At 39.9% G+C, this 23903-nt stretch overlaps 10 protein-coding genes across 10 annotated transcripts; 4 read left to right on the top strand and 6 right to left on the bottom strand.

Moving 5' to 3' along the window:
* Positions 1-482: 482 nt before the first annotated feature.
* On the top strand, positions 483-822 carry LOC115264629 (histone H4). The gene has a single exon (XM_029868509.2). It carries the CDS (start codon positions 492-494, stop codon positions 801-803), a length of 312 nt encoding a protein of 103 aa, XP_029724369.1. The 5' UTR covers positions 483-491; the 3' UTR covers positions 804-822.
* Positions 823-1627: 805 nt separating this feature from the next.
* On the bottom strand, positions 1628-2806 carry LOC115264616 (late histone H1-like). The gene is made up of 2 exons (XM_029868493.2): positions 2752-2806; positions 1628-2247 (listed from the first exon to the last, which is right to left on the bottom strand). Exons 1-2 carry the CDS (start codon positions 2804-2806, stop codon positions 1658-1660), a joined length of 645 nt encoding a protein of 214 aa, XP_029724353.2. The 3' UTR covers positions 1628-1657.
* A 2759-nt stretch (positions 2807-5565) lies between these two features.
* On the bottom strand, positions 5566-6042 carry LOC115264618 (histone H2B-like). The gene has a single exon (XM_029868495.2). It carries the CDS (start codon positions 5991-5993, stop codon positions 5619-5621), a length of 375 nt encoding a protein of 124 aa, XP_029724355.1. The 5' UTR covers positions 5994-6042; the 3' UTR covers positions 5566-5618.
* Positions 6043-6193: 151 nt separating this feature from the next.
* Positions 6194-6640, top strand: LOC115264620 (histone H2A). Its single transcript, XM_029868498.2, has one exon. The coding sequence runs from the start codon at positions 6252-6254 to the stop codon at positions 6624-6626; it is 375 nt and encodes a 124-aa protein (XP_029724358.1). The 5' UTR covers positions 6194-6251; the 3' UTR covers positions 6627-6640.
* Positions 6641-7917: 1277 nt separating this feature from the next.
* On the bottom strand, positions 7918-8328 carry LOC115264617 (histone H3). The gene has a single exon (XM_029868494.2). It carries the CDS (start codon positions 8326-8328, stop codon positions 7918-7920), a length of 411 nt encoding a protein of 136 aa, XP_029724354.1.
* A 1330-nt stretch (positions 8329-9658) lies between these two features.
* On the bottom strand, positions 9659-10418 carry LOC115264615 (histone H1-like). The gene has a single exon (XM_029868491.2). It carries the CDS (start codon positions 10390-10392, stop codon positions 9724-9726), a length of 669 nt encoding a protein of 222 aa, XP_029724351.1. The 5' UTR covers positions 10393-10418; the 3' UTR covers positions 9659-9723.
* Positions 10419-16700: 6282 nt separating this feature from the next.
* Positions 16701-17421, top strand: LOC115254130 (histone H1). The gene has a single exon (XM_029868492.2). It carries the CDS (start codon positions 16732-16734, stop codon positions 17398-17400), a length of 669 nt encoding a protein of 222 aa, XP_029724352.1. The 5' UTR covers positions 16701-16731; the 3' UTR covers positions 17401-17421.
* A 1005-nt stretch (positions 17422-18426) lies between these two features.
* On the bottom strand, positions 18427-18826 carry LOC115264622 (histone H4). Its single transcript, XM_029868501.2, has one exon. It carries the CDS (start codon positions 18781-18783, stop codon positions 18472-18474), a length of 312 nt encoding a protein of 103 aa, XP_029724361.1. The 5' UTR covers positions 18784-18826; the 3' UTR covers positions 18427-18471.
* A 1787-nt stretch (positions 18827-20613) lies between these two features.
* On the bottom strand, positions 20614-21070 carry LOC109420132 (histone H2A). Its single transcript, XM_019694445.3, has one exon. The coding sequence runs from the start codon at positions 21001-21003 to the stop codon at positions 20629-20631; it is 375 nt and encodes a 124-aa protein (XP_019549990.1). The 5' UTR covers positions 21004-21070; the 3' UTR covers positions 20614-20628.
* A 148-nt stretch (positions 21071-21218) lies between these two features.
* LOC109420103 (histone H2B-like) lies at positions 21219-21704 on the top strand. The gene has a single exon (XM_019694408.3). It carries the CDS (start codon positions 21261-21263, stop codon positions 21633-21635), a length of 375 nt encoding a protein of 124 aa, XP_019549953.2. The 5' UTR covers positions 21219-21260; the 3' UTR covers positions 21636-21704.
* Positions 21705-23903: the final 2199 nt, after the last annotated feature.

Genomic DNA, 23903 nt, shown 5'->3' with positions numbered 1-23903 from the left:
ATCACTGTGGCTGATCTACGTGGAAATCTGGACCAACGCCGGCAAAAAATGTCATCACCAATATTCACTTTTTCACGGCCACTTGAACTGCTTCTGGGTCAATTTTTTCAGCACTCCTTTGAGCTGCTGCTTGGCCGTTTATTCAACTCGGTTCCATTCAGTTGGGATTCCACCAATCTAAAAAAAAACCACAGAGTTTGGTTTATGGATAATGACGGTATTGTTTATAAGACTTACCTCTGCTTTTCTCCTGCGGAAATTTCCGATTCTTGTTGGCTTTCTTGGTGTGCTGTTGCATTCGACACTTTTCGCTCTGCGCTTCCGAATCATTTTTTGGTTGGCATCTTCCGAGTGTTTTGACCATTCCACAGGTCCGTCTTCAGCAGCAAAATCACACCCACAAGACAACTTCCCGCCGCGGTTTTTGTTTTCGAAAAATTAGCACTGAAGTAAGCACCCAAGCACTGAAGTAAGCACCCAAGTAAGCAGCAATGACTGGCCGCGGCAAAGGAGGAAAAGGTCTTGGAAAAGGTGGCGCCAAGCGTCATCGCAAAGTTCTTCGTGATAACATCCAGGGTATCACAAAGCCCGCCATTCGTCGTCTGGCTCGGCGTGGTGGAGTCAAGCGTATCTCCGGTCTGATCTACGAGGAAACTCGTGGCGTGCTGAAGGTGTTCCTGGAAAACGTGATCCGTGACGCCGTCACCTACACTGAACATGCCAAGCGCAAGACCGTCACCGCTATGGATGTTGTGTACGCTCTGAAACGCCAGGGACGCACTCTGTACGGTTTCGGAGGTTAAGCTGTGCCAGCAACCACAACTCTTTAAACAAAACAGCCCTTCTCAGGGCTACGACCTATATTTTACCTAAGAGTTATTACTTTTAATCATCTACACTAACACTACAATAAAAATGCATAGATTTCCGGAGATATTTGAACATGGATAATATTTGAGCACATGAAATTCTTGAAATTGTTGTTTGATACAACATAAATTTCAACAGCCGATTTACCAGCAAACCCAAAAATAGTTCCAATTAGGTAACTAGCATTAGGAGGATGATTCAATCATCCAATCTCGTAATGAGTTTGGTGAAACACAAGACGTATAATTTGAAATTTGAGTGGCAATGTTGTAGGTTGGGCATAAGCATAATTTTCAAAACTCAAGAATGAGCCCGCTAAACTTTACATTGCTGCTGATTATTTAAACTTCATCTGTGGATGTTGGGCAAGCCAAACAGTCAATTTCACATTTCTAATTACCTGTCAGTAATGACTGTAAAGTAAGACCATAGTTCAACGCCTTGATGTTGAAACTAGATATAAGTATTTAAATATTCCAAAGCATAGGCAAAGGCACATCCTGTCATAAAACAGTCATTTCAAGATAAGAAGTTTATGTGATTTCATACTGATGTAGGTTTGAATCACTTTGATTTTTTCCCACAGACATAAGAAATTACCGTGCTTTTCATTCATTCATTTCATGTTGCAATTAAAAGCTAATCATAAATTTTAAGTTATGACTTGAAAATTTGGAATATCAGGAATCATTTTCAGTTAATAACTCTCTTGTGAGATCATATTGCTAGTCCTGAAAAGGACTGATTTTTGTAACGGTTTTCCACTTAAACGGCGTCGAACCCAAGCTTACTTCTTGCTCTTGGCAGCTGCTTTTTTCGGAGCAGCTTTTTTAGCTGGAGCGGCTTTCTTCGGCTTGGGAGTCTTGGGCTTCTTGGCAGCAGCCTTCGATGGTTTGGTAGCCTTTTGCTTGGGAGCAGCAGCCTTCTTCACTGTTCCGGCTTTCTTGGCGGCCTTGGCACCGGCTGCTTTGGCCTTCTTCTCACCAGCTGGTTTCTTGGCAGCAGGCTTCTTGACCTTCTTCTCGCCAGTGGCTTTCTTCGCAGCTGGTTTCTTGGCAGCCTTCTTTTTCTCACCTGCAGCCTTCTTGGGCTTTTTCTCAGCGGCAGCCTTCTTGTCCTTCAGCTTGAATGATCCTGAAGCACCGGATCCCTTGGTCTGAACGAAGGTGCCCTTCTCGACGCCAGCTTTCAGAGCCTTCCTGATGAAAATGGACAACTTGGCCACGTCGCACTTGTAATTGGCCCCGATGTACTTCTTGACGGCCTGCAGTGAAGATCCCTTCCGTTCCTTCAGATTCTTGAGAGCGGCCAAGACCATTTCGTTCGCTGGTGGATGAGTGGCTGGTTTCTTTGGCTTCTTGGCGTCTCCTTTGGCGACTACGCCATCAACAGCACAGCATGATCTGCCAGGAGTTCGGCGCACAACCCGTGTCAACACCGATGCTCCACCATTGCAGGAGATAGAAACATCCATCCGTAGCATGAAATTGAATAGAGCCCCGGGAGTCGATCGCATATCAGCCGAGATGCTCAAAGCTGACTCCATAGTATCTGCACAACTGCTGCATAAATTATTCTGCAACATATGGGAATCTACGAAATTTCCGGCCGATTGGATACAAGGCGTCTGGGTAAAGGGCACTGCATTGTTTTGATTTTGTATGGGATTTTGAAGTTTCTTGGCCTTGTTGTTTACAACACTTCTGTAAGAGTGAAAGAGAAGGAGAGAATTTCATGCAGTTCCCTATTGATTGATGCACCAAGCGAAAAGAAGAAGAAGTTTTGACATCCAAGCGGTGTGCCGTCGATTAGATCCTCGTCGCTGATTGGTCGATGGATGTAAACGGCACACCGCTTGGATGTCAAAACTCTTCTTCTTACCGCTTGGTGCATCAATCAATTGGAGGTGCATCATGTGACTGTGCAGTAAGGCCATCCCTTATTTTGCAAAAAATGGAAATGTTATAGGTTCGTTAGTAGAAAATGATCGTTTTAGCTAACAAGAGAAGTTTACGATGGTGTCCCCCGGGGATTTCAATCGGACTATTTTTGTTGCATTCTACATGTGAAAATATGTATAAATCAAAACCTTTCGGGTGATGGGCCAGTGGTGTAGTCAGGAGGGGCCCTCATAGGGGCAAATTAGACAAAATAAAACATTATTGAAAATGTATGGGTCTAAAAAACTCAACTTAAACTGATGATTTTAAAAACATCGGTTTGAGTAGAATAGCGTATTTTTTCGTTAAAAAAAAATCATGTTTTTTAGTTCCATACATTTTTTGACAACTTTAGGCCCCTTGAGGGACCACTTAGCCTTGAGATAAGGACTCCAAATTTTGGCACGATCATTTCTAAGCTAAAACGATCATTTTCCACTAACGAACTTATAACATTTCCAACTTTTGCAAAATATGGGACGGCCTGCTGTACAGTGTGCATTGTTCGCAGCAAGCAGGTTTCCACGCCGGACGATCCTGTGTGGGCCAGGAGTCTTTCCAGTGTCTTGCCCGATCCCTTCCGGGACGTCACTGGAGTAAAGCTGTATACTCCAGCTATTATCACCGCTACTATTTTTCATCGTAATCGACGAGAGTTATCGTGGGTTGATGTGGCAGTCAATTACCATGGATCACCTAAATGACTTCGAACTGGCTGATGACGATGCTGTATTAGTTCAACGGAGCATTGATATACAGAGTAAGCTCGATGATCTTGCCAAACGCTCCTCGGCGGCAGATCTTGCCATCAACGTTAACAAGACCAAATTGTTGGTCAATCCTTACAGTTTTACGGTTGCTGGGCAAGCAGCGGAGAATGTTGAAAGCTTTCAATATCTTGGTTGCCAAATGTCGGCCGATGGCAGCACGACATTGGTGTACGGATCATGGCGGTGAGAACTGCTTTTACGAGCTTAAGAAATGTATACAAAAACAATCAGATTAGTAGACGCACCAAAAATCCGAATTTTCAACTCAAACGTGATATCTGTACTATTGCACGCCAATGAAACCTGGTGTGTATCAGTGGAGAACACTCAACGGCTGCAGATCTTCATCAAATTTATGCCTGCGGTATACAATTCGTGCATAGTAGCCTCATCGTTGAATCTCCAATGTGGAGTTCTATCGTCGATGTCATCAAAAGCCGATAACGACAGAAATTCGGGAGCGAAAGTGGAGGTAGCCATACTCTGCACATGTGCGGGAACGAAATCTGTCAGCAACCGTTAGATAGCAGCCCAGCATGACATCACAGCAGAGGCAGGCCCAGAGGTGCATGTCGGAGCAGCCTTAACAAAGAAACAAAGGAAGTCGATAGAAATTTAACCTGGCTACAGGTCAAGGCGATGGCGAGCAATCGCCCAGAATGGATATCTTGCAATTTGACCGTATCCTCCCCCATGGGTGCTCAGGACTGAAAGTAAGTAATCAGGTCATCCATACTGTCTCTGAGTTTATATCTTCAAGTCTTCAGGTGTAATAGCAACTTTTTACATCGAAAAAAGCTGTAATGTGTAATATGTTATCTACCATACCCAGGGAATATTCTGAAAGTTTAGCAAACATTTCAATATCAGTTGCAGGTCTAGGCCTCCATACTGTTATTAAATTTAAAATATGTGTTTGGATGCATCCATGTCATTGACCGCAGAATGAAAATAATCCTTTGAGTAAGAGGAAGCCTAGATTATCTCTTATTATATTGAGTGATTTAATCTCTTTGCCGTGTCAATTTTAAAACTGGAAAACCATAGATTTTTAAATATTCTCAAGAAGTATTTCATAAGCTCCAATAAATCAATCTCAGCCATTGAAAACATGTTAAACATCTGTGTAAATCTATGTGTAGGCTTGTATTGTTGGCAGTATCATTCACTATGTGGTTTGGGTCGTCTACCAAACATTTTTAAATATAACCAAAACAACTGCAACTATCTTTATTTAAAAGCAAACAAAAGATGTTTAAAAAAGAAAAAATAATTTTTTTTTAACGCTAATAAAAAATGGGTCGCCCATATATAATTCGTCCGTGATGTGAATTTTATTAGAGAAACCCTTTTTTTTCACAATGTTTGCAATCACAGATTTTCCAAATTTGGAATCAAAAGGTAAGGATTTTTTACACAACATATAAAACATTAGAGATGTCTTTTTTTCCTAGTCAGGCACGAACTGTTTTTATAAACCCAGCGTTATTCTATAATGTTAACAACTACCAATTTTAATTCTGAATCAAAACAGGAACGAGCTTTAATTTCTGAGATCATGTTTGCTACTGGAACTTTCCCAAAACACGACAAAGATTGAGATTCCAGATTTAGATTATTTTGAGTTCCTGTGATAAGCAAATTAGTTATTCATTTTTATATATGTAATTCTTTGTAGATTCACAAATCACGGCTAACCAAAGGAATACACTATAATCCGAATAAAGCAGCAATATATTTAAACTTACCAACCTTGTGGTCCTGTCTTGTATATAATCACCTTAACTGTTTATTTATTTTATCTCTGAAGAAACTTCAGAAACAGATTTTAAGAAAAATCACTGCAAGATTCATTTAAAATTCATGAATTGGCCCAACTTTGGCCACTCTATTGTTGCTGTTTGTCACTGCCACACACGTAACACATTGAATGAATTAAAAAAAATTGAAAATTTAACCAAATATAACTCTTTTAGAACATTTCGGTGGCCCTGAGAAGGGCCGTTTTTGTCAGATGTGTTTCTTCGGAGCAAAGTTTCTACTTAGAGCTGGTGTACTTGGTTACAGCCTTAGTACCCTCCGAGACGGCGTGCTTGGCCAATTCTCCTGGCAACAACAGACGCACAGCGGTCTGGATTTCGCGGGATGTGATAGTCGAGCGCTTGTTATAGTGAGCCAGACGGGATGCCTCAGCAGCGATCCGTTCGAAGATGTCGTTGACGAAGCTGTTCATAATGCTCATGGCCTTCGACGAAACACCGGTATCAGGGTGGACCTGCTTTAGCACCTTGTAGATATAGATGGCGTAGCTTTCCTTCCTGCGTTGCTTCTTCTTCTTCTTGTCTCCCTTGACAACGCTCTTCTGAGCCTTGCCGGACTTCTTGGCGGCCTTTCCACTGGTCTTCGGTGCCATTTTCAAACGACTGTATACTCTGGAATCGAGAAACGAATGATTCTACCCAGGCGATTGCCTGCTCTTTTATACCCCTAGAATAGCAACGGACGCTCAGCCCCTTTTCTACACTACGTATAGCTACTGTTCATTTGCCCATCCTTGTATTGGAGTCGTGTACCATAACGAATGTATAAAATAAACGGGGAACGTCATTTCCCATCAGTACTGTTTCGTACATTCGTATCGTTAGCACCCACTCTATACATCTCTATCAAAATGTCTGGCCGTGGCAAAGGAGGAAAAGTTAAGGGAAAGGCAAAGTCCCGCTCGAATCGCGCTGGATTGCAATTCCCAGTCGGTCGTATTCACCGTCTGCTTAGGAAGGGTAATTATGCAGAGCGCGTTGGTGCCGGTGCTCCAGTTTATCTTGCTGCCGTGATGGAATATCTGGCTGCTGAAGTGCTTGAATTGGCAGGAAATGCTGCCCGTGATAACAAGAAGACCCGTATTATCCCACGTCATTTGCAGTTGGCCATCCGTAACGATGAGGAATTGAACAAGCTTCTGTCTGGAGTTACCATCGCACAGGGTGGTGTACTGCCTAACATTCAGGCAGTGCTGTTGCCCAAGAAAACCGAAAAGAAGGCCTAAATCAACTATCGACATCGTTACAATAAAAACCGTCCTTATCAGGACGACCACAAATATTCGATGAAAGAGTTACTTTAGAAAATGATGTTATATAGGTACATGAGTTAATGTACCTACCTCCAAACTTTGTTTCATGCAAGATAAGCACCACTCAACAGGCGCTGTCCATAAACTACGTAGACTCATTTTGGGCCATCCCAGAACCCCCCCCCCCTCCCCCTCCGTAGACTTTTGTTAAACAAAATTTTCGAAATTTGTATGGAGCGTAGACTTTGGCCAGACCCCCCCCGTCCCCCCCTAAGAGTCTACGTAGTTTATGGACAGGCCCACACGAGTCATTTTAAAGCTTTTGATGACAAATGATGGAACCATAATTTGTAAATTTTATCTTACAGAGATCAGTTCTAAAATTCAACAGTAACTTACAAAAGTCTAATCAATACGGGCACATAAAAAAAACGTTAAGTTTCACGTATCAGTTTTACGATACATATTTAAAAAATAAGGTTGATGTGCGGTGAATTTGAAATGTTTCAAGAAATGACAAAAAAAACCATAAAAACTTGAATGACTGTTACGAATTATTCAGGCAAATGGTCCCTCTAGAAAATACACAAATCGTAATTACGCAAATTAGTAAAAATATGGGGTCTGAATCACTATGTGTTAAAGTTATTTATCATGCATCGAATTTGAGAAATACTTTTAATTAGCGTAGAGCATAGCATAGAGAAAAGGTACATTCAACACACGTACCTACATACATACATCGAGATATAACTTTAACCATTTTGAAAAATGAACATCTCCGACAGTTAGGTAAGGATGCCAGGTATTGCAGGAATGTATCATAGTTTAGAGAGAAGTGATGTAATTTCAGATAAAAATGTGAAATACGGTCGAAGTAGTTGTGCGTTTTATTTGCGTATTCTTGGTGAAATAATCTGATTTTGGTTCTTGACTTGACATGGTTAGAAGTTATTGTTACTGACAGGTTTACGTTTAGTAATAAATCATAAATTACAAATTAAATTACATAGATTACATATTAAAATTGGTGTTTGACCGATGATTGACAATAAAAGCACCGTTACATAGCTTATTTTGATTAAACAGCCGAAATTTGTCAACCTCATGTTTTACCAAATTTTTGCATTTGGTACTCTAATATTAATAAAGGAAAATAAACCTATAACTCTATCTAGAAGCGTAATTGTGGCCCTGATAAGGGCCGTTTGTTTTTGGTCAAAAGTGTGTTCTGAGATCACGAGAGTCACATTTGTCACTGAACTTAAGCACGTTCACCACGGATACGACGTGCCAGCTGGATGTCCTTTGGCATAATAGTGACACGCTTGGCATGGATGGCGCACAGATTGGTATCTTCGAACAATCCCACCAGATAGGCTTCGCTGGCTTCCTGCAGAGCCATAACGGCCGAGCTCTGGAAGCGCAGATCAGTTTTGAAGTCCTGGGCGATTTCACGGACCAGGCGTTGGAAAGGCAACTTGCGGATCAACAGCTCGGTGGATTTCTGGTAACGACGAATCTCACGCAGGGCAACAGTTCCTGGCCGGTAACGATGAGGCTTCTTCACTCCTCCGGTAGCTGGGGCACTCTTGCGAGCGGCTTTGGTGGCCAACTGTTTGCGAGGAGCCTTTCCTCCAGTGGACTTACGAGCGGTCTGCTTTGTACGAGCCATTGCTGGTTGATTGTTAACTGAACACGATCGAATAAAGACTGAAAATGATGCCTGAACGGCAATGAGGGTTGCTTTTATACTGTCTCTCGGGTCAGCGTAGGTAACGAAACGAGAAAGAGCAAAGAAAGAATCAAATATCCGTTTTGAGAGTATAAATTAGGGTGCAAGCATCCCAACAGGCCTCAGTTTGATTTCATTCGTTCGAGTCGACACAACGCACATTACCCCAAATAAGCAGCAATGACTGGCCGCGGCAAAGGAGGAAAAGGTCTTGGAAAAGGTGGCGCCAAACGTCATCGCAAAGTTCTTCGTGATAACATCCAGGGTATCACAAAGCCCGCCATTCGTCGTCTGGCTCGGCGTGGTGGAGTGAAGCGTATCTCCGGTCTGATCTACGAGGAAACTCGTGGCGTGCTGAAGGTGTTCCTGGAAAACGTGATCCGTGATGCCGTCACCTACACTGAACATGCCAAGCGCAAGACCGTCACCGCTATGGATGTTGTGTACGCTTTGAAGCGCCAGGGACGCACTCTGTACGGTTTCGGAGGTTAATCTGTATCAGCAACCACAACTCTTTAAACAAAACAGCCCTTCTCAGGGCTACGAACTATATTTTACCTGAGAGTTATTACTTTTAATCTTCTGCACTACCACTACAATAAAAATGCATAGATTTTCGGAGATATTTGAACATGGATATGAGCATATGAATTTCGTGGAATTGTTGTTTGATACAACATAAATTTCAACAGCCGATTTACCAGCAAATCCAAAAATAGTTCAAACTAGGTAACTAGCATTTAGAGGATGATTAACATCCAATCTCTTAATGAGTTTGGTGAAACACAAGACGTACAATCTAAAATTTGAGTAGCAATGTTGTAGGCTAGGCAAAAGGATAATATTCAAAACTCAAGAATGAGCCCGCTAAACTTTACATTGTTGCTGATTATTTAAACTTGAACTGTGGATGTTAGGTAAGCCAAACAGTCAATTTTACATTTTCAAATAGGTACCTGTCAGTAATGACTGTAAAGTAAGGCCATAGTTCAACGCCTTGATGTTGAAACTAGGTATATATAAATATTCCATAGCATAGGCAAAGGCACATCCTGTCATAAAACAGTCATTTTAAGAAAAGAAGTTTATGTGATTTCAAACTGATGTAGGTTTGAATTACTTTGAATCCTTCTAACAGACATAAGAAATTACCGTGCTCAAAAATCAATTCATGTTGCAATTAAAAGCTAATCATAAATTTCAAGTTATGACTTGAAAATATTGAATATCAGGAATCATTTTCATTTAATAACTCTCTTGTGAGATCATATTGTTAGTCCTGAAAAGGACTGATTTTTGTAACGGTTTTCCACTTAAACGGCGTCGAACCCGAGCTTACTTCTTGCTCTTGGCAGCTGCTTTTTTCGGAGCAGCTTTCTTAGCTGGAGCAGCCTTCTTCGGCTTGGGAGTCTTGGGCTTCTTGGCAGCAGCTTTCGATTGTTTGGTAGCCTTTTGCTTGGGAGCAGCAGCTTTCTTCACTGTTCCGGCTTTCTTGGCGGCCTTGGCACCGGCTGCTTTAGTCTTCTTCTCACCAGCTGGTTTCTTGGCAGCAGGCTTCTTCGCCTTTTTCTCACCAGTGGCTTTCTTCGCAGCTGGTTTCTTGGCAGCCTTCTTTTTATCACCTGCAGCCTTCTTGGGCTTCTTCTCAGCGGCAGCCTTCTTGTCCTTCAGCTTGAACGATCCGGAAGCACCGGTTCCCTTGGTCTGAACGTAGGTGCCCTTCTCGACGCCAGCTTTCAGAGCCTTCCTGATGAAAATGGACAACTTGGCCACGTCGCACTTGTAATTGGCCCCGATGTACTTCTTGACGGCCTGCAGTGAAGATCCCTTCCGTTCCTTCAGATTCTTGAGAGCTGCCAAGACCATTTCGTTCGCTGGTGGATGAGTGGCTGGTTTCTTTGGCTTTTTGGCGTCTCCTTTGGCGGCTTTGGTTTTCTTCGGGGTCTTGGCTGGCGAGGCAGCAGCTGGAGCCGCGGCGGCAACTTCGGTGGTGGTTTCAGTCATCTTGATTGGAACTGGATTTAGGTACACTCGTATGTTGAGTAAAACGAATATCTATGGAACCAAGAAGTGTACGAGCCTCAATGTTGATGTCTGTGTTAGGAACGCATGATATTAAAAGAAAACTTACGGAAATAAATTATTTTGAAAACTATTGACATCAATTAATAAAACATAATTTATACAAAATGTGCATACAATAATTACATCAGTTTTATTCCGAGATTATTACTTTAATGTTAGACTTTCAATTTTGTTTAATATTGTACATGTTGGTTATTAAAATTGGCTCATTTTCTTGATTCAATATGAGATCTGTTTCATTGTCAATAAATATTTTTTTGAAAAATATCATAAAATACATAATAAAACAATTTAGAAGAAATATTCATCAATTATAATAAATTCTAGAATAGTTTCCCTCCTGAATTCAAAGCAGATTTTATTTAAAATTACGGTTTTTAATGTATTAATGAATGCTGAAGTTTCCCTGCTTTCAGTATGCTGCTTTTGCTAGAGTAATTCACCCTACTTTATCCTTGTGCCTACAAATTTATATTGAAAGTAATAAAGGAATCTGGAGTAAGCAGAAAATACATTTTACATGAGTAGAAGAATCATATGTTTGCGTTCACCACCTAATGAAAGATATTGGAAATATCTTAATAGTTATTTATGTAACGAGTTGTAAAAAATCGAGTTTTGCAACGAGTTCCATACAAAATTTTATGCAATGATTTTTTCATAATGCAACCCATTTGAGTTGCATAATGTTCATAATGCAACTCAAATGAGTTGCGTTATGAACATTATACAACTATTTTTCATTATGCAACATTTGCAATCATTTCAGTTGCATAATGAGCCAGTTCAGAAAAATTGGCCATTATGATACCAAAATGAGTTATATAAAATGTAAATTATGATACTGAACTGCATAAAGATGATTTTCTAATTTAGGAAATTGATCCGAAATATGGAAAATTGGTAGATATGAAATTTCATGCTTGGACATAGCATAGACATAGTTTTCAATGTTCTGCCAAAATATCGTGTTTTGTAACGCATATCGTAACATATATATGTGACATGGAAATTTGAATAGTTTCCATCCTTTGGCATCAAACCTTTAGAAATTATATAATTTTGGTTGTCCATCCATGAATGAAACTCACGATTGTCGTCAATCAAATTAACTCAAAACTGATGGCCCATGTTGTTCATATTGAAGATTTATGTTCTGAATTTATCGGAAAAGTCGGTCGAGAGTAGTACCGAGACTCCCTGACTCAAATAGGCTCACGCAACCACAGCACTTCACGGATAACTCTTTATTATGCCCAGCACTTGTATCTCTGGTACCTTTATCTTCCAGTTCCTTAAGGACAAGGTATTTGGAGTACATTGCTCAAAATTTCTAGAGCATCGTTTTCTAGAACCGTTGAACGGATTTGGATCAAAATGCATCACGCTAATTGTTCAGTGGTTGTCAATAGCGTGATGCATTTTAATTCAAATCCCTTCAACGGTTCTAGAAAACGATGCTCTAGAAATTTTGAGCAATGTACTTCTAATACCTTCGCTGCTTTTATCCTCTTCAGTTCCCGCAATACGTCAGAGTGTACGCGATGGGGGCGCATGGTTCTTCTTCGATTAAACGCCTGCAATGCATGGCAATGGAGGCGCATGGTCGCTATGTTCAGTTCTCACGGTTGGCGTTACGATATACTGCCCCCACTCGCAAAACAATCCCATATGAATAGGAAACCCAGCAAAGATGGGACTGTTGGGCGGCAGTATAGGGACGTAGGAAAACAAAGTCCAAAATGTCAAAGTGGAGTAAAATGGCCCAACTCATAGAATCATTCCTGAATGTGATTTAATTATATATTTGACTATATCTATTAGTAAATGGTGTCAAGATACGATTGCATAGAATATCCTTCTAGAAGCTAGGCAGACAATCCCACGGAAAATATATTGATTTCCCAATGAAAATAAACAACATACTGGAAGTTGTTGCTTGCAATTAAGGTTTTCTAGCGATTTTATTTTCGGCCAAGTGTTTCCAAGGTTATTTGCTGTTACCACTTTGAATGTCTAACAAATGCGACTATTTATCATTAAAAACGATCTCGGAATCCAGGGTATGATATTAGAATCTAACCAGTTGTTGAAGGAATGGTTGTGATTTTTACTCAAATAGCATCAAATTAGGCAAAGAGTAATAATACCAACGCTTTTACTGCTATTTCATTATAGAAACTGAGAATTGATCATCTCACTATACGAAAATTCAGTCCGCTAATAAAAATCTAATACGTCACCGATTGTGTCCTATTCCAACAAAAAAATCACCGGAAAGAGCCAATAAAAGTAGATAATGAAAATTTCTCTTCGATTAGTGAATAAAAAGTAATTGCAACGTAATGTATTTTCAGTAGAATAAACGAATTACAAATTTTGCAATTATTCTAAATAAGTACCAAACAAACAAAAATAATGGTTAGCTTTATTAGATTAAACAATAGTTCACGTTTACAATAAAAAGAAAAAAATCAATGCCCAGTGAACCAATCGTAGGGTATCGCGCCACTTGGGCGGTGGCTTCTATATTCGTCTGTTTTCCACTATAACTCAGTCAATTTTGATCCAAATGACTTGAAATGTTGTACACGGGTAGATACTATACCTATCTCACCACATTCCAAAAGTTGTGTCAATTGGTTCTCATTTGACTGAGTTATAGTGGAAAACAGACGAATATAGAAGCCACCGCCCAAGTGGCGCGATTCCCTAACGCAATCGCGAGGAGACCAGAATAAAGCGATCAGGCGCCACCATTGCAGGCGCTTAATCGAAGATGAACCATGCGCCCCCATCGCATTGACGTATTGTGGAAGCTGTGGATGGCAGAAGTGGTGGAGTGCTGCACGATGGAGGGCACCTAACGAAATGGTCAGGCCACTTTAAGGACAAACGTCTTGAAATCCCGCTTCAACAGTGCATCAGAACTTCAGACGCACAAATCTCAAGAAGCAAGCTTAACAATAGTGCATTTCATTATTCAGTTCTTGCTCACTTGTAATAAGATTAAAATAATAAGCTTAGGTGCGCTGGTTTTGTTTACGAGGAGATTTGTGCGCTCAAAATCGTCAGTAGGTGCCAAAGTCGGCCATTGTGGCGGCCATTTTGGGATTCTAACAAGTCTGTCCTTAAGGAAGTGGGAGATAAAAGGAGCAAAAAGAACAAGGAACAAGAGATACAAGCGCTGGGCAAAAAAAGGGTTCTCCGCCGACTAGTGCTGTGGTTTTTTTTTAAGTTTTATGTCCGGAAATTCTCTGCCCTTGAGTTACGTGAGGCTATTTGAGACAGGGAGTCAGGGAGTATACTCCTGACTAACTTACCCGATGATAAGAGAATATAAAAATTGCATATCATAAACATAGACACGGAAATAATGGATAATCAAATTAAAAAAAATCGTGGTATAGACGTATTTAGAATACCGTGATTTCGGGTGAAATTGATCACTTTTCGCAGTTTTATCACTTTTCGCAGTTTTTAGGGAATAATTTTTGAATACTTATCGATATGGTTCAATTCAATGCTTTAAAACAAGTACGACCATGGTTTTCATCAGTCAAAGAGGTTGATAATTCTACTGCAAATCATTTTATTACAAAAAATATCATTTGAAATAAAAAATCAAAAATTTTACTTTCGGGGTGAAATTGATCAGTCAGTGACATGTTGTTGAAGGTGCTGAAAATATTTTCTCCACCTAAATTAACCACCCCGGAAAGCGAAAAGCTACGCAAAACTTTTACATGTTTACAAAATTTTTAATTATTTAAGTTTGAAGTTGATTAAATCTTAAGAAAACGCCTGAAAGTATGCAATTTCCATACTAAATATGTTATAACTTGCCGGCTGTTCGGGTCCATATGAAGTTAACCATCAATGTTAACTTCTTCTCCCGATCAGCCTAGATAGCTGTGTAGTGTCGGTAGCGGTTGTCTCAATTGGCTAAGAATAACACTACGGACCACCTGTTCCGGGGGTAAAAGTCCACTAAACAGGGAACCCCAATCCAAGGTGTCAGGCGACCCGTGCTGATGGATGGATGGTTGAGGGGGTTTAAAATATGCTCGATCTTTAACGGAGCCCGTAACGTTGGTAGATCGCCTTTATGTGTTGCGTTACGGTTCAAGATCTACCAAACCGAACCCTAGTGACATCCGGTTTGTCAAGTTGGGGTAATGTGTTTTGGTAATAAGGATTCATGGTACAAAGTCCTTGTTACTGGTGACAGTTTCTAAAATTGCATTTATTCTGCCTTGCTGATAGTTAAAGAATCGGACTTTGCCCACCCGAGACTACACTTGATGTTAGGAAAACATACATGCTTTACGTATCTGATTGCGTACTAACCTATCAAGGACTGTTAAGTTCTGGTAATTCAAGGACTCACGTGCATTCTTATTGCAGAACACGTTCTCTAATTTGACAGAGTTTTGCAACTAGCCTAAAGTCCCGGGTTTTTCTTTGTTGTCCTGGGACTAATCTAGAAGCAATACATGGATGGGGCTAGAGTTCCGATGCATGGATAAATATCAGTACCACCGTTTTGTTTTTCTCAGAATTAAAATAGATTGTGTTTGATTAGGGGCGCTCTTTCACTGAGATTTAAATCTCTATGATAACGGAACCTTTTCATCGCAATCGATTTCTTACACCTCTGAGATAACAAAACTGGAACTGTACAGAAATCGATGCTTCATTTCCTCTCAATGACAATGGAGTAGTACGACATGCACTAAATACTAAGGATACGGGTAATGCCACAAAAGATCTAAATACTGGTCGCAGTGGCTCACCCGAACAGAAAAAAAAAAAAAAAAATGTTATAACTTCCAGAAAAGTACGATTTTATACATAAATTTTAATATTTATAGAACTTTTGATGACGAAATCGGGTTTAGCGAAAACTTGGCAGCTAGAATCAAAAATTCAAATATTCATTACATGTGCGATACAGCTACGGTAACAAAAGTTTGAAAGTGTCTTTGAACACGCAGTTTCGGAAAATATTGAATTTTATACAGAAATATGTGTCTAATTGGCTGTAAAACATGTAAACTCACCATTCAATAACACTTGAGCCAGATGATGGACATTTTTTACAAATCACTTTAAGTTATATTGTTATATTTAAGAAATAATAATGGCCCTCACGTCGATCAATTTCACCCGAAATCACGGTACGTCAATAATCCACGATAGTTCATTTATTATTATTGGTGAATTAAATGAAAAAATAGAACATCCCGAGGGTAACTCGAGTACCCTAAATTTCAAACACCTGTTCTAAAAATTCACCACTTGTTCTAAAAAACTTAGGCTGCCAAATAACTGTTGAGAAATAATTTTCCAAGTTTTAAGTTAATTCAATTGACGACAATCGTAGGTTTCATTCAAGGATGCACAGCTCTAATAATACAATTTTCAGGATTTGATACCAAAGGATGGAAGCTATTCGAATTTCTATGTCACATAAATATGTTCCGATATACGTTACAAAACTTTTGGCAGAAAATTAACAACTATTGTTATGCTATGTCCATTGTCCAAGCATGAAATGGCTTATCTACAAATCCTTTCATATTTCGATTCAATTCCCATCATTGAAAAATGATAATAAATATTCCAATATCTTTCATTCACTGATGAAAGAAAACGAGTAAATCTTCTAGTCATGCAAGTATGTTTGTTCTAGATATTTTTACTATTTTCAATACAAATTTGTTAGTAGGTACAAGAATAAAGTAAGTTGAACTACACTAGCAAGAGTAGCGTACTGAAAGCAGGGAAACTTCAGCATTTATTTATGCATTAAAAACCGTAATTTTAAATAAAATCTACTTTGCTTTCAATAGGGAAACTATTTTATTATTGGTTCAAATTGATAACTTATTCTTCTAAATTGTTTTAATACGTATTTTATGATATTTTTCAAAAAATGTGAGATCTCACATTGAATCATGAGTATGAACCAATTTTAATAACCGAACATGTATAATATTAAACAAAATCGAAAGCCTAGCATTAAAGTTATAGTCTCGAAATATAACTGGTGTAATTATTCGATGTACTGTTTGTATATTTTGTGTTTAAGTAGTTGTTGTCAATAGTTTCCCAAATAATTTATTCCCATAAGTTTTCTTTTAATATCATGCGTTCCTAACACAGACATCAACATTGAGGCTCATGCACTTCTCGATTTCATATACATTCGTTTTATTCAAAGCTCGAGTGAAACTAAATCCAGTTACAATCAAGATGACTGAAACCACCACCGAAGTTGCCGCCGTGGCCCCAGCTGCTGCCTCGCCAGCCAAGGCCCTGAAGAAGACCAAAGCCGCCAAAGGAGACGCCAAGAAGCCAAAGAAGCCAGCCACTCATCCACCAGCGAACGAAATGGTCTTGGCCGCTCTCAAGAATCTGAAGGAACGGAAGGGATCTTCATTGCAGGCCGTCAAGAAGTACATCGGGGCCAATTACAAGTGCGACGTGGCCAAGTTGTCCATTTTCATCAGGAAGGCTCTGAAAGCTGGCGTCGAGAAGGGCACCTACGTTCAGACCAAGGGAACTGGTGCTTCAGGATCGTTCAAGCTGAAGGACAAGAAGGCTGCCGCTGAGAAGAAGCCCAAGAAGGCTGCAGGTGAGAAAAAGAAGGCTGCCAAGAAGCCAGCTGCGAAGAAAGCCACTGGTGAGAAGAAGGCCAAGAAGCCTGCTGCCAAGAAACCAGCTGGTGAGAAGAAGGCCAAAGCAGCCGGTGCCAAGGCCGCCAAGAAAGCCGGAACAGTGAAGAAGGCTGCTGCTCCCAAGCAAAAGGCTACCAAACCATCGAAGGCTGCTGCCAAGAAGCCCAAGACTCCCAAGCCGAAAAAGGCTGCTCCAGCTAAGAAAGCTGCTCCGAAAAAAGCAGCTGCTAAGAGCAAGAAGTAAGCGTGGGTTCAACGCCGTAAGTGGAAAATCGTACAAAAATCAGTCCTTTTCAGGACTAACAATATGATCTCACTAAAGAGTTATAAGTTGAAAATGATTCCTGATATTTAATGTCTTCTAGTCATAAATTTGAATTTCACATTACTTCTTAACTGGTACATGTATTGAGTTTTGAATGATGTCTGTTGGAAAGATTCAATGCGACGTCGTTTTGTTTCATATAAAAAACGGACCTTGCTACCTAGTATGAAACCCAATATTACAATGCATAACCTTCTTCTTTTGAAACACTTGCAAAAAAAAAGTTATTTAATTTCAGCATTAAGAGGATGAAGTGTGGTCTTAGGTAACAACCATGTCTGACAGATAGTTGAAATTGACAGGTACAATTCAAATTGAAAGGGCAATTATTTCTTTGCTTAGCGTAAAATAGTGCTAAAGAGTCCAAACACTAAAAATTAGATTGTATAACTTCTGTTCCATCAAACTCTCACATGAGATTGAATTTATACCGTGCCCTTGAGGCTGCAACTTGGTGTGTAACTTATTCTTGGATATGCTAGCAGTAACGGCCAACGAAATGTATCCTTTAAGGACAGACTTGTTAGAATCCCAAAATGGCCGCTACAATGAACGACTTTGCACCTACTCACGTTTTCGAGGGCACTAATATTTTCGTAAACAAAACCAGTGCACCTGATCTTCTTATTTTAGGCTTATTACAAGTGAACAAGAACAGAATAATAAAATGTACTGCTGTTTAAAGCTTGCTTCTTGATTTGTGCACCTGAAGTTCTGATGCACTGTTGAAGCGGAATTTCAAGACGTTTGTCCTTAACGAATTCAAAGGCTGAATCATAATGCGTTCTCATGTTTTCGGAAATCAAAGCAATTGATTGTCTAGTGTAATGTAGAGGTATAAAAATAATCTGAAAAAATCGCATAACTAGTAACCTAGTTTTTGAAACAAGGATACAACAAGAAAATTAAATGGAAAACTCTTTTAAGGAATACGGCTTGTAGCCCTGAGAAGGGCTGTTTTGTTTTGAAAATTTCTGTTTCTGACACAGCTTAACCTCCGAAACCGTACAGAGTACGTCCCTGGCGTTTCAGAGCGTACACAACATCCATAGCGGTGACGGTCTTGCGTTTGGCATGTTCAGTGTAGGTGACGGCATCACGGATCACGTTTTCCAGGAACACTTTGAGGACGCCACGGGTTTCCTCGTAGATCAGACCGGAGATACGCTTGACTCCACCACGCCGAGCCAGACGACGAATGGCGGGCTTTGTGATACCCTGGATGTTATCACGTAGAACTTTGCGATGACGCTTGGCACCTCCTTTTCCAAGACCTTTTCCTCCTTTGCCGCGGCCAGTCATTGCTGCTTATTTGGGGTAATGTGCGTTGTGCCGACTCGAACGAATGAAATCAAACTGATGCCTGTTCGGATGCTTGCACCCTAATTTATACTGTAAAACGACGGTTGAATTTCCTCTTTGCTCTTTCTCGTCTACCTATACCCTTCTGCTTCAACACAGACTTGAGGGACAGTATAAAAGCAACCCGCATTGCCGTTCAGGCATCATTTTCAGTCTTTATTCGATCGTGTTAATTTAACAATCAACCAGCAATGGCTCGTACTAAGCAGACCGCTCGTAAGTCCACTGGAGGAAAGGCTCCTCGCAAACAGTTGGCCACCAAAGCCGCTCGCAAGAGCGCTCCAGCTACTGGTGGAGTGAAGAAGCCTCATCGCTACCGGCCAGGAACTGTTGCCCTGCGTGAGATCCGTCGTTACCAGAAGTCCACCGAGCTGTTGATCCGCAAGTTGCCTTTCCAACGCCTGGTCCGTGAAATTGCCCAGGATTTCAAAACGGATCTGCGTTTCCAGAGCTCGGCCGTTATGGCTCTGCAGGAAGCCAGCGAAGCCTATCTGGTTGGATTGTTCGAAGATACCAATCTGTGCGCCATCCATGCCAAGCGTGTCACGATTATGCCAAAGGACATCCAGCTAGCACGTCGTATCCGTGGTGAACGTGCTTAAGTTCAGTGACAAATGTGACTCTCGTGATCTCAGAACACACTTTTGACCAAAAACAAACGGCCCTTCTCAGGGCCACAATTACGTTTCTAGAAAGAGTTATGAATTTATTTTCCCTAGTTAGTATTATTGGTCCAAATGCAAAAATTTGAATACGGTTCGTTATTGTAACAAGTTTTACAGACTTTGACGAATATTGTTTGTTTAATCGAAACAAACTGAATGACGGTGCACAGAAAAAAATATGTAATTAAAATTCAGCGAGAAATCATGCACATAAAGGGAATGCTAGAGTTAGTGCACTTTTACATGAGATATATTGTAAAATTACATCACCATCGTGTAAATTTCCGCCAACCATCGCGTAAACCATCATGGACTCCAACCAGTTACGCGACTATTAGCGGAAATTTACACGATCATAACGTAATTTTACATGATATCTCATGTAAATATGCACTAACTCTAGCATTCCCTTTATGTGCATGATTTCTCGCTGAATTTTACATGAATATTTTTTTCTGTGTGGTTTAATTGTCAATCATCGGAAACACATACGTCAGTTCTAAAAAGTTACATGCATCACATTCAGATAATTTCATCAAAAACAGGGTAATTCAAACGCACAATTGAATGTTTTGCACTCAATTGGAAATCATAAACTGTCCTGCAAAGATGCAATTTGTTTTCAGTTAGCTCTCTTATTCAACTGCCAGAGAAGTTCGTCATTCAAAATGGCTGAAGTTATATTCCGACGCTATGACTTTACCCTTCCTCTAAGCAATATAATTAATGGTGTTTTTCAAATTGGAAGTATGGGTAATTATTGAGGTATATTCAGCATGTTCCGTACTTATGTTATAACGTTAACACTTAATGATTCAGATTTAATATTCTTGATGCTCTTTTCTAGAGGGATAATTTACATGAACAGCCATTAAAATTTTCGCATAACGCACGTCATTTCTTGAAATATTTCAAACCATTTCTTCAAGTTCACCATGCCTTGTTCTTTCTTATTTTTGTCATCGTTAAATCCTGACAAAAATAAAGTAGTAAATCATCATCAGATATTTTCTTAAGAACAGCACCTTTATAAAATTACTTTCCAAAATAACTCTTTCATTCAATATCTATGGTCGTCCTAAAAAGGACGGTTTTTGTTGCAACGATGTCGATGGATGATTTAGGCCTTCTTTTCGGTTTTCTTGGGCAACAGCACTGCCTGAATGTTAGGCAGTACACCACCCTGTGCGATGGTCACTCCAGACAGAAGTTTGTTCAATTCCTCATCGTTGCGGATGGCCAACTGCAGATGACGTGGGATAATACGGGTCTTCTTGTTATCGCGGGCAGCGTTTCCTGCCAACTCAAGCACTTCAGCAGCCAGATATTCCATCACGGCAGCCAGATAGACTGGAGCACCGGCACCAACGCGCTCTGCATAATTACCCTTCCTAAGCAGACGGTGAATACGACCGACTGGGAATTGCAATCCAGCGCGGTTCGAGCGGGACTTTGCCTTTCCCTTAACTTTTCCTCCTTTGCCACGGCCAGACATTTTGATAGAGATGTGTAGAGCGGGTGCAAACGATACGATATACGAAACAGTACTGATGAGAAATAACGTTCCCCGTTTATTTTATACATTCGTTATGGTACACGACTTCAATACAAGGATGGGCAAATGAACAGTAGGTATATGTAGTGTAAAAAAGGGGCTGAGCGTCCGTTGCTATTCTAGGGGTATAAAAGAGCAGGCAATCGCCCGAGTATAATTATTCGTTTCTCGATTCCAGAGTATACAGTCGTTTGAAAATGGCACCGAAGACCAGTGGAAAGGCCGCCAAGAAGTCCGGCAAGGCTCAGAAGAGCGTTGTCAAGGGAGACAAGAAAAAGAAGAAGCAACGCAGGAAGGAAAGCTACGCCATCTATATCTACAAGGTGCTGAAACAGGTCCACCCTGATACCGGTGTTTCGTCGAAGGCCATGAGCATCATGAACAGCTTCGTCAACGACATCTTCGAACGGATCGCTGCTGAGGCTTCTCGTCTGGCTCACTACAACAAGCGCTCGACTATCACATCTCGCGAAATCCAGACCGCTGTTCGTCTGTTGTTGCCAGGAGAATTGGCCAAGCACGCCGTATCGGAGGGTACCAAGGCCGTAACCAAGTACACCAGCTCCAAGTAAAAATGTGACCTCGAAGAACCACATCTGACAAAAACGGCCCTTCTCAGGGCCACTGAAATGTTCTGAAAGAGTTATATTTGGTTTAATTTTCTATGAATACTTGGCATTTTGAATGTGTTACGTGTGTGAAAGTGCAAAATGGTCATGTCTAACGTTTGCATTATAAAAATGGACTTTTTCACACAATTTTGTGAAGTTCTTTTACATTCGAGTGTCATATTTCAAAATGTTTCTCGATACTACAACTTGACTTCTACTTTCACATCCATTTCAATATATGCGTTCATTTTGGAGCTACTCCAATAAATCGTCCCCTTAATGCTAGAACTAGGTAACTCGAAATTTGACGTTTTTGAGTTGAATATACCATTATGTCGAGCTTTTTGAGCTCTATAATATATCCAAAGACCAATAAAATACGATTATAAACGACGAAAATATTCACCATTTTCAAAACTAGGTATCTCAGTGTAGAATACAAGAACTGAGTGCTATAACTAGGTAACTAAAAAAATCATATCTAATTTCAACCGCACATGTTAAAAGCCATCGGACGCTTGGACGTGGAAATGTTACGAGCCATTCTTTTGTTAGTAGATTGAAAATCTACTACTGTTTTTCATTTTAGGTTTAAAAACTTAAAATATTTTACTTGTATTGATTAAGCTTAAAACTGTGATTGATCGTAGACACTTTTATCTCCTTATTCATTCGCAAATATAACGGAGGTAATGATATTCTGTATTGACATGAATCTACAATAGACTGGATCAACAAGGTCGATTTTATAGAACAAAGCTTTTTAGATTTCTTTTAGCGTCCATTGCAAAATTTAGGATCGATTGGTTGCGTTCCCGTATGCCGCATTGCGATTAAAATTTGTATGGGATTTTGTATGGGAAAACGTACTTTCATAAGTTTAAGAAAAATGTCTGCGACCAAATAACTTATGACATTAAAGTGTAGCCTAGGATATGTAGAAAAACCGCAAATTTATCAGAGGCTTATAAAAAAGTTATTGCCAGGAGGCAATATGGACCAAAAATTGAGATTTTATTATTGTTGTTATTCCTTAAAAACAAACGTTTTGAAATTCCGCTTCAACAGTGCATCAGAACATCAGACGCACAAATTTCAAGAGGCAAGCTTCGAACAATAGTGAATTTTATTATTCTGTTCTTGCTCACTTGTAATAAGCTTATTATAAGAAGCTCAGGTGTGCTGGTTTTGTTTACAAAGAGGTTTATGCGTTCCAAATCATAAGTAGGTGCCAAAGTCAGTCATTGTGGCAGCCATTTTGGGATTCTAACAAGTCTGTCCTTAACATGTTAAATGTTAAGCACCATCGCATAATCTGTACGTTACAACTTTCGTCGCAAGTGTCAATTCGCTTTGTGGTCTTCGAAAAATCTTTTCAGCACGTCCAAGGCTATATCTTAACGCAGTGCTTCTCAAACTGTGCGCCGCGGCGCCCTGGTGCGCCGTGAACATCTCTCAGGTGCGCCGCAGGCTCTTGAGTCAAAACACAAAGAATAAACTCTTATTATTAAAGGCAGAACATATTTTTTGTTGTTTATGTTTTATTTAGTAAATCTAGTGTCACCTCACAGACTTTTTTGTATTCTATACCAACGTCCTGCCTTTTTGAGGGAGACTTCAAAAGAAAATTACTCAGAGGGGTTTTCCCTCTTCTAAATTATCAATTAAAAAGTAAACATTTTAAAGTCAACGAATGTTTTCCGGAATTTCTTAATATTATCATGAAACATCTAGACTTTTACAAAGTTTTTAAATTTTCGGAATTTTGAAAATTCAAACGTTCTGGGACGATATTTTTACTTACATCACTATCATATATCACTTATCGTAAAAAAAAATCTGAGACAATTTATATGTCAATTTTGTCAATGATTCTGAATACCGTCTTTTTTGAGTTGTGTCCCTCCGCATTAAAAAAAATGACACCTCACCGTCACTATCAGCCGTCTTGACAGCTTCTGAATAATACATTTTCATATATATTTCCCCTAAAACTTGGTAATCTACGCGCTTTATTTAACAAATTTAAAAGCTTTGCAATGCAGTCCTCCAGAAACCTAAAATTTGTGTTAAGTTCTGTTCATTATTAAAATTCTATGTAAAAAGTTGTTGGTGCGTAGCGACGTTTTTGAAAATTTCAAAAGGCGCCGCGGTAGCAAAAAGTTTGGGAACCTCTGTCTTAACGTCATCGATTATATAGTTGACGAAAAACTTAATCCTCTTATTAGA

The sequence above is a fragment of the Aedes albopictus genome, chromosome 3 (genome assembly GCF_035046485.1).
Source record: "Aedes albopictus strain Foshan chromosome 3, AalbF5, whole genome shotgun sequence".
NCBI lineage: Eukaryota > Metazoa > Arthropoda > Insecta > Diptera > Culicidae > Aedes > Aedes albopictus.
This window is presented reverse-complemented; position numbering and strand designations above follow the sequence as displayed.